At 40.0% G+C, this 10654-nt stretch overlaps 1 protein-coding gene across 3 annotated transcripts in view; it reads left to right on the forward strand.

Moving 5' to 3' along the window:
- The window catches only part of etv6 (ETS variant transcription factor 6), a 151582-nt gene extending 142243 nt beyond the window's left edge, over positions 1-9339 (forward strand). For all 3 annotated transcript variants that reach the window (XM_062983602.1, XM_008111370.3, XM_008111371.3), the window contains one exon: positions 5193-9339. In XM_062983602.1, the coding sequence (XP_062839672.1) occupies positions 5193-5298 (106 nt within the window). In that variant the 3' untranslated portion in view covers positions 5299-9339. The remainder of the gene's footprint in view (positions 1-5192) is intronic.
- Positions 9340-10654: the final 1315 nt, after the last annotated feature.

The raw sequence follows: 10654 nt of genomic DNA on the forward strand, positions 1-10654 counted from the left end.
CCAGCAGGGTGGCCTTTTGCAGTTGGCAGATCGTAATTTTGTCAATGTCTATTGTTTCCAAATGCCGGCTGAGATCTTTTGGCACGGCACCCAGTGTGCCCATCACCATCGGGACCACCTGTACTGGTTTCTGCCAGAGTCTTTGAAGTTCAATCTTGAGGTCCTGATAGCGGCTGAGTTTTTCCTGTTGTTTTTCGTCAATGCGACTGTCACCCAGGATGGCAACATCAATGATCCAAACCTTTTTCTTTTCCACAACTGTGATGTCTGGTGTGTTGTGTTCCAGAACTTTGTCAGTCTGGATTCAGAAGTTCAGTATCTTTGCGTGTTTATTTTCCAATACTTTTGCAGGTTTGTGATCCCACCAGTTCTTTACTGCTGGGAGGTGGTACTTGAGGCATAAGTTCCAATGAATCATTTGGGCCACATAGTTGTGCGTCTGCTTGTAGTCTGTCTGTGCGATTTTCTTACAACAGCTGAGGATATGATCAATGGTTTCATCGGTTTCCTTACACAGTCTGCATTTTGGGTCATCAGCTGATTTTTCAATCTTGGCCTTAATTGCATTTGTTCTGATGGCTTGCTCCTGGGCTTCAAGGATCAGGCCTTCTGTCTCCTTCTTCAGGGTCCCATTCGTGAGCCAGAGCCAGGTCTTCTCTTTATCAGCTTTTCCTTCAATTTTGTCAAGGAACTTTCCATGCAATGTTTTGTTGTGCCAGCTGTCAGCTCTAGTTTGTAGTGTGGTTTTCTTGTACTGGTTTTTTGTCTGCTGTGCTTTGAGGAGTTTCTGATTTTTGATTTCAATCAAAGCAGGTTCTTCACTTTGCTTTACATATTCTTCCAGGGCATGTTCTTCTTCTTTGACTGCTTGTTTTACTTGTAAGAGTCATCTAATAATAATAATAATAATAATAATAATAATAATAATAATTATTATTATTATTATTATTATTATTATTATTTACCTCCCTAATGAGAAGGGACCCTTGTGATGAGAAGCGCACACAGCTCCTATCTTTCTTCGGAAAAGGAATCTTTGCTGGGTGCGTTGCCAGTGTGGTGAGAAAACTTACTGAGCAGTCCTATTGGTGGAGGGGCATATTGGTTCTGGTATTGCCATTCAGATAGCTGAGGAATGTGATAGGGTCTCATATAGTGGGCAGACCATGTGATGGCCCTGGGAGACATGTTATGGTTGCACGGGTAAATGTGAATGGTCCTTCCTTTCTCCCTTTCCTGTTTATGAATGGCAAAAAGCTTTCCATGCTTTCTGTGATTGGATCTCCCTCAGAGCAAGGCAGGCTGTGGGCTCTGTGCATTAAGGGACAGTGGGAAGGTGGAGCTTTTCTAAATGTCCATATTAACTATTGCCTTGGGCGTCAAGAGATAAGAAGCAAAAGTGCATGCAAATGCAGTGAGGCAGAATTTTCAGATTATAGAATGTCCTCTCTAGTCACCAGAAGGGAAAGAAGCATGCTAGAAAACATAATTCTGTGTGGAGGGGAGTCATTGATGGTTCTCCCCTTCTCAGGATTAAAAGAAAGTTAAAATATGCTTATGCTTTTATATCTCTTGTGAATGTGCAATTTTCTGTTTCTCCAGATATCTCTGATAAAGTGGGGGCGAATCAACCTTAGGGGAAGGAGATTCCCTCTAATCTCGTTAGTCTCATTTCAAGAGTTGTCTAAGAAGCAACGAGTATGGTTGCAACAGTGTATTAAGTTGGCTTATGTGCAGTTTAATACCAGTTCCCAAAGGTATTCAGGTGCATTTCATTAATAGTGCTGCCATTTTTGTAGCACTGTGCACCACAGCTTCCTACTCTGGGATCTATGTCTTCTTTTGTCAAACTACTACAGGATTGATGAATTTGCTTCAGCTCAGGTGTCTTTCGGTGGGTGTGTTTACCAACAATTTGTGAATTTGTAGTAGGTTGATGCCCACCCTGGGGGATGTAATGACCATTTCGATAGGTCCTAGCTTGAGTACTGGAAAATGTAACATTGGTAATTTCAATTAACATTCCTTTTCAGCAGTTATGGGAGGGAATCGTTTCAATTAGTCCAACTCTAGTTGGACTAATTGACTGCTTCATGCCAGAAGCACTGTATTTTTTGTGTTATTGTCCCGAGCCCTGTCATATTGGAAAGGTAGGGCTGGCTCTCCCCCTTGTGGTGGTAAAGTTGACTAACATGTAAAGTACTCTTCTTGTGAAGAACTAGGGAGTAGCCAGACCCAGCTTGACAACCCGCTGAAAGCTTGTAGTATGTATGAATGTTCTGTTCGATATAATCTTGCCTGCGTCCTATATGCAAGTATTTATTCACACACAAACTGATATGAAATTTCCGTAAGATAGAAAGCCCCTGTGTTGGACAGCCCAAGTTGCTTGTTTTCATTAGTAATAGGATTAATAATTTATCATTTTTAGCAAAATTTTAGAGTACCGCAAAATGCCAGCAAAGTAAGAAAAATAACACGAAACAGTACATACACGTTAAGAACTTTTAGTTAGATGGATCTGTAATTGACTAAGTGAACAAACCCAGAGTGTGCTCATCAATGCTTCCTCTTCATCCTGGAAAGAAGTGACAAGTGGAGTGCCATAAACAAGATTCTGTCCTGGGCCCGATTCTGTTCAGCATCTTTATTAATGACTTACGAGGGTTGAATGAAAAGTAATGCCTCCACCTTCGTTCTTGGGTTTGGATGGGAATATTTTAATAAATCAAACGCAGAAATAATCCTTAGAATGTTCTCTTTAACTACCACTATTCACTTTTCCACATAATCACCAGACAATTGGATACATTTCTGCCAACGATAAACAAGTTTTCTGAAACCAACATGGAAGAAGTTGATACTCTGTTTCCGAACCAGCGTCTCACACTTCTCTCAACGTCTTCATCAGAAGCATAAGGATGTCCCAGCAGATCTTCTTTCATTATCGGGAACAGATGGAAGTCAAACAGTGCTAAATCTGGACTGTATGGAGGATGACGTAAGGTGGTGAGATCCAGTCTCTGAAGTTCTGCAGTGGTGGCATGTGAAGTGTGTGGTCTGGCATTGTCATGCTGCAGGAAAACATTTCCCTTTTACTTTTGGACCCTTGTTAGCTGTCGTTTCAAAGTTCGCAGCGTTGTGATGTAACGCTCTGAATTTATTGTTGTTCCACATTCAAGGAAATCAACATGGATAACACCATCTGCATCCCAGAACACTGTTGCCATGATTTTTCCAGCTGAGAGCTGTGTCTTGAATTTCTTTTTCTGGGGCGAGTCTTTGTGTTGATATTCCATAGACTGACGCTTCGTCTCCGGGTCGTAATGGTTACCCACGTTTCATCTCCTGTCACAATTGAATGGAGAAAGGCGTCAACTTCATTCTTGTAACGTGAGAGGAGTTCCTTGCAAATTTCAAGTCTGTGTGCTTTCATTTCAGGCATCAGCATCCTGGATACCCATCATGCACAGGTCTTCCAACAGCCAAGCAAAGCAATTATGTGACCCACACGTTCTTGTGAAATGCCAATTATGCTTGAAATTTCTCTCTCAGTGATACGACAATCATCCTGAATCAATCTGTCAACCTTTTGCTTGTGAAACTCTGTGGTTGCTGTCACAGGACGTCCAACTCTTTGTCATGCAAGTCAGATGTTCCCACCTCAACATCTCCTTACTTGCCCAACGATACACAGTACTCAGATCAACACAATCACCATAAAACAGCTTGTATTCTCTGGTGAATCTCGTTTGGGGTAACACCTTCTGCTGTCAAGAATCAATGACTGCACATTGCTTAAGTCGCATTGACTGACCATCTGCGCAGGGTTCCATACTTCACACTTTAACAACACAACCGTTCAATTCTAAGGCTTCCCGACGAATGGAACTGTAGAGGAGAGTCTACTGAACAAGCCAGTACCTGCTGCATAACAGTACTGCCATCTGTTGAGGAGTTATGAAGGTGGAGGCATTACTTTTTATTCAACCCTCGTAGATGAAGGGTTAGAAGGCGAGATCATCAAGTTTACAGACAACACCAAATTGGGAAGGATGGCTAATATTACAGAAAGCAGGAGCAGAATTCAAAATGATCTTAACAGATTAGAGAGATGGGCCAAAACTAACAACATGAAATTCAACAGGGAGAAAAGCAAAGATACAGAATGGGGGATGCCTGGCTTGACATGTGTGAAAAAGACCTTGGAGTCCTTGTGGACAACAAGTTAAACATTAGCCAACAATGTCATGCAACAGCTAAGAAGCCAAAGGGATTTTGGGCTGCATCAGAAGGAGTATACTGTCTAGATTCAGGGAAGTCATGCTACCCTTCTATTCTGTCTTGGTCGGACCACATCTTGAATACTGTGTCTAGGTCAATTTAAGGGTGATGTTGACAAGCTGGAATGTGTCCAGATAAAAGGTCTGGAGAACAAGTTGTATGAGAAGTGGCTTAAAGAGCTGGGCATGTTTAGCCTGCAGAAGAGAAGGCTGAGAAGAGACATGATGACCATGTATAAATATGTGAGGGGAAGTCATAGGGAGGAGGGACAAGCTTGTTTTCTGCTGCCCTGCAGACTAGGACACGAAACAATGGCTTCAAACTACAGGAAAGGAGATTTCACCTGAACATTGGGAAGAACTAACAACCAGTGAGAGCTGTTCAGCAGTGGAACTCTCTACCCCGGTGTGGTGGAGACTCCTACTTTGGAGGTTTTTAAGCAGGCTGAATGGCCATCTGTCAAGGGTGCTTTGAATGTGATTTTCCTGCTTCTTGGCAAGGGGTTGAACTGGATGCCCCACGAGGTCTCTTTCAAGTCTGTGATTCTATGATTAATTGCAGTTTGCATTCTGGGTCCCATTATATTTATAGACACAGTTATTTACATCCATTACTAGCAAATTTTAGGTCTCCCAACAGAAATGATCTTCTGACAGTCCTCTTGCAAGGACAAGAAAGATCCACCATAAATAGAGTAAGCCTTTTTATCCTGAAAGCTATCAAGAAAAGAGCACATTTCCTGAAAGAAGAATCAGGAACATAAGATTTTGTCGGCAAACAGATGGTCAGCTACCTGTCCTCCCATCCTTTTTGCCTTGGTTTTTATTTATGTTGCACTTTGAAATGGTCATATGACTGGTCAAAAAAATAAATTATTATTATATTTATATGTTACCTGTGTTTTGCAGGTTCATGAAGACCCCAGATGAGATTATGAGCGGCCGCACTGACCGTCTGGAGCATCTTGAATCTCAGGAACTGGATGAGCAAATATACCAGGAAGATGAGTGCTGAAAAACAGCCTTCTACTTCACTTTGTTCTGGGGGAGAGCCGATGGCGTGAAGGCGCATTCAGGTGGAAAATGAAACCACAGAATTAAGCATTTACCTTGGACACAGCGCCAAACCCCAGAGCACTTTAGCAGAACAAAACTGCTGGCTAAGGTGGTGTTGGCAGTAGGATTTGGAAGAGAAAGACAGAGAGAGAGAAAGGGAGACAGACAGGAACACAGCTCTACTATATTGTTTGTTTGTATATTCTCCCTGATCTCTGAGTGTTCTTTGTTTTTGTTTTTGTTTGGCTAGTTTGGAATTTCCCCCCTCTAATATCATGCCTTTTGGCCTTTTTTAAATGACTGTTATAAAGCAAAAGACTTGGTTTTTGTTTATTCTGAAGGCTTTCCTATGGAAATGTAGCACAACTGTTTCTTGCAGAGTATCACAGTATGATCCCAGCATAGGAACAAACAGTGATAAATGTCACAGAGGTGTTGAAATCACAAAATGTCTCCAGTTGCCTAAATTGCTTGTAATCACTCTAACTCACAAAGATGATAGATTTTTGGACTGCAAGAAAGAAAGGGAAGAAAGAAATGAAGAGGGCCCATCCTGATTGTAGACATGAGACACTGAATGGCATATCTTGAGCTAATGTTCAGTCTTCAGAGAGTCAGCTTATCCCCAGAGTACAATGACTTCATCCAAGCACCCAAGTGCCACAGGAATAAGAAATAAAAGGAGAACCTCTAATAAAATGCAGAAAACCCCTGCTTTTCCTGCTCAAGCACTATTTAAATACATTTTTCCTTGACTCAATTTGTCAAGCCAGCACCGGGATATTTGCAGTTGCAGGTGGGAAGGTTTTTTCTGCTTATGTTCACACATACACACTATTCAACTATCACTAGAAGCTGGGTGCTGATTTTAAAAATAAAAAAGGTTTGTGGCCTTCAAAATGACAACTTAGCATTTTGTTGAATAGCCCATGCTTGCTGATAGGGTGTCAATGTGAGCAAATGTGCTATAAAATCCACATACTTTATTTCTTCAATCCTAAGATGCACTTGAATGTCAGTACTACCAACAACAGTACATAAGATACACCTAAGATGCACCCTGTGTATGTGTGTGTATGTATGTCTGTATAAGTGTGTGTGTGTGTGTGTATATATGAAAAGTGTGTCTCAGAATTGAAGAAATACAGTCTTTATTTTCACATTTCATTCACTTTTACATTGCTGAGATGTGTCTGCTTTTTTGTTTTGTTTTGTTTTTTTACTCAATTCCATCCAGGTGCAGCCTTGCCATTTTCTGCTCTTTCTTCCCATTTCCCATGTAGATTTTAATTTCAGAAGATTTGCATTCCTGTCCTGCTACATTAAAATGTACCCTCCACATTTGGCGCGAGGTCCCTAAAAATCTGGAAATCCCACAAATAAAAATAAAAATCTGCCACTCTTTTTAACTTGAGAGAACATTTCTCTGGGCACTTCTAAGTCTTCTAGCATGATTCTGTGGTCAAATTCTGCCTGGAATTGGACATAGAATCACACTGAATGTCCTAAAAAGGTGTAGAGCTGTTCCCTCTTGAAATTTCTAGGTTCTCCAGCATGATACTATGGCCCACCAGACCATGGAATTGTGCTGGAGCAACCTAGAGATGCATAGAGCATATATATGTGTGTGTAGAGAGAGAGAGTTTAAGGTGGCAACCGCATATGCAAATGCAAATAACCATGAATAGTTAACTCAGTTAATTCACTGATGTGAAGGAACGACTTTTACCTGCAGGGAAGATTTCCAGCTTTTAGGACAAGAGAAACTTGGCATGTACCTTTTGTTTGTAGGAAGTCTTAACAGTTGCAGCTTCAGATAATTCTGAAGTTTGTTAAATTATTCTGAAAACTGACCATCAAAATACACCTTGTAGCATTCCCGTGTCTGTGCATATATGATGGCATAATGTTATCTTTGTTAACAGCATCTATATTTTATTGACATGGCTTTCTATATCTTACACCAAAATAACTAAAGGCATGTCAGGAAAAGATAAAAGTATATTGCTTGAATCTGATATGCAAATTGAGTATATTTTAATCTGTTGTCTTAATTTGCATAATTTTGTCTGGTATTTTTATGGGGAGCACAGTTTCTGAATTTTTAATTTCACACTCGAAATCTTTTTCCAAGCGTATGTTCTGAATCTTCTTGAGGACTAGAAACATTTTGAGAGCATCTCAAGATGCTGAATACAATATTACATATGACCCTGCTTATCCTAGATGTTTCAAAATGATGGAACCAGATTTCAAAGAATATATTTCACGATGGCAATGCGTTACAATTACATAAAATGTTACAAATGGTTTAACGAATTCTCCAGTTATAAAGTTTAACTATTTGATCCAGAAACAAATCTAAAAAATGCTCCACTAATGGAGAATACCGGTATCTCATTAAGCTTTATGTTGGGTGGGAAGGGGTTGTTGCTATCATGGAAATTATTGAAACAAGGGGCTGTTTGTGAGCTGTTAGAAGCATCTAGCACTAATCATTTGAACATTATGCCCTAGTCTTCCATGGGCAGTTTGTGGGCAGTTCATGGTTGCAGAGAGAAAGCAATTTCAAATCAGGTCAATCATTTTGAAACATCCTGTATTGTGCTGTAGACATAGGTCAAGCCATTTATTGGAATCTTATGTCATTAATTGTCACGTATTTCTTAAGTTTCACAAAAAAAATGGAGCTCTAGGATTATAAATTTATTTATGTTTAAATTAAGACATTAGGAACCACGATAGGAACGTTGCACAGATATGAGATCCATATTCTGTCATGTAAGTCATCACTTTTTGCCTCTCACTGTTCCTACAGGTGGATTCCCCTATTCCTGTCTTCCTTTACTCCACAATGACCTTTATTTTGCTTGTCTGTTATTTATATAATGGCTAGTTAAATAGTCCAAGAGATATTTGGCACTCAGAACCACTTCAAAGTAGTTCCAGCAGAATTGCTGCTTCCCAAATGGCAACAGAATTATTCTTCTTATGATTATTTATACTTCACTTTTTCCCTCCACAAGGAGACTCAAAGCGGCAGAACAAGTTCCATGGCCAACATGTTTTATTGATTTTTAAAAATTTCAAATCATACTCATTAACTTCACATCTTTCAGATTAACTACTATAGTAGACATTTGCATAAGGCTCCAATTCCATTTATTCTTCCTGAGTTTGCAGTTCATCATTTGCAAATTCCAATTGACTGACTCTACCAAGGGGAGAAAAGGCTAGTCTATTTAGTTACAGTAAATGCAAATTATCTGATTAAATGCAGCTGCAAATCTACAATGTTTTTTAATCAATGCAAGAAGCCCAGACTGTACAGAGAAAGGCAATGAATTGATGAATTGTGTGATTACCAGCCTGATCAGAAGCAATTGTGGCAGTTGGAAAAAATAACGTTCCATGTGATGATGTTTTTTTCATATTCAGAAATCAAATCCAGTTTCTTTTGTTTCTATTTCAAATAGACATTATGAGTAAAACGTGGTTGCTAGTGGAAATGATAACTGTGAGGCAAATTCCCAACTGTCTCCTCTTGACAGGATATATATTGTGCTTATCTACCCAACCAGCAGCAATCGCCAACAGTAGAAAGCATTCCTAGGAGGGCTGTTCTTAAATTATATATATTTGAGGAATAACCCTACTGCAAGTGCCCTATACGAATTGAGTGTTTTATAAGAAAACTTCCATTCATAGGGGAGAGGATGTGTTTCTTTTCCATTTCTTTTTAAATGGTTGCTGCCATATGCAAATTACAAATGAAAAGGTGGGGTTTTTTTAATGGAAAAAAACTTTTTATTTTCTTAAAGTAAATTATAGTTTCTTGATGATGGCTCTTCCTTTTTTTCCTTCAAGGTGTGGGGTTAAGGGATTGAATTGAATGAATGTAAACAAAGCAAGCAAGAATGCCTCTTCTCAGGGCCAGTAAGTTACAAATACTTTTTAAATGCTTGTAATTACATCATCTCAATAAAATTTTTAATATAAATGAGTGTACTGTTTTTCTATTTGCAAAAACATTCAGCATGTCAGCATTGAAAGTGCCAGCCTCATGACTTTCCCAGTTCTGCTCATAAGCCTTGCTGCCCCATTGTAATAAATGTCAGATTTTATATACAGTGGGAAGTTTTGCACCTTATCCTATGGATCATGATAAACTAAACCTGTAACATCTCTACTTCCTTTCTTGAAAGGCATTGCTTACTTTTTAAAACCAGAGGATGTATCCCAGCCCATATCATAAAATTATAGTAACACTTTCTTTATATTTCACCCTATCTCCCCAAGGGGACTCGGGGCATATCACAGTACATTCAGTGCCGTTTGGACAAACAGGACAGAACAGAACCGACAGACAGACGGAGGTATGTTGTCTTGAAGTTCTTTTATTTCTTTTTTGGTGCCTTGAAGGTTGTGGTTGAGCTTGGATTCAGTCACAGGGGTGTGCTGTTGCTCCATCTCTATGACGAAGAGCCATCAGGATTTCCTCCTTCCACCTTGCTCTTGGTCACCACTTTTCTGGTCTTGTTCTTTATGGTGTTGGAGAATACCTCCCCCGCAACTTGCGGTACCTAATTTCTCTACTTACAGCTCTAAGCTGTTGTCGAACAGTGAGCTGGGCCCGACGGTTGAGTGCTCACTTTGACCGGGCTTTGAACTGGCCACCTTTCAGTTGGTAGATCTTATTACTGCTGGTGATTTACTAGCTGTGCTACAGCCCAGCCAGCTCCATTAAATTAATTAGGCCAATTGACATGTCTACAGGTGTTTAAGATCTTCAGATCATTTATTAAGCAGCAGGTTACAAAAAGCAAGGATGGAGCAGGGAAGTTGGCTTGATGTTAAAATCTTGAGATGTAATAGATGTTCATTGGAGTGAGGATTTCTCAGAAGATGTGATGAGTAATGGGTGTCTCCAGTAGTGGGAATTCTGTATTCATACATTGTTGGACTGAAACTTTGACTAGCCATGGTGAGAAATGCTAAGAAATGCTTTTCAGCAACATCTGGAAGGCAACATGTTCCCTCTCCTATTTCTGCCACAGAGTAGTCCCACAACTAAGTTACTGAGGTTGCAGCCTGACTGAAACCCCTGAGGTTTAACCCCAATAACTGTATGCCATGCTCATGACTGGATTCTTTGTTGTTTATTCACTCGGTCGTTTCTGACTCTTTGTGACCTCATGGACCAGCCCATGCCAGAGCTCCCTGTCGTCCGTCACCACCCCCAGCTCCTTCAAGGTGCTGGATCCTAAATTATTTGTTTGCAGTTCTTTTTGGAAAGTTCATAAACAGGTCTCATT

This window comes from Anolis carolinensis, chromosome 5 (genome assembly GCF_035594765.1).
Source record: "Anolis carolinensis isolate JA03-04 chromosome 5, rAnoCar3.1.pri, whole genome shotgun sequence".
NCBI classification, from domain to species: domain Eukaryota; kingdom Metazoa; phylum Chordata; class Lepidosauria; order Squamata; family Dactyloidae; genus Anolis; species Anolis carolinensis.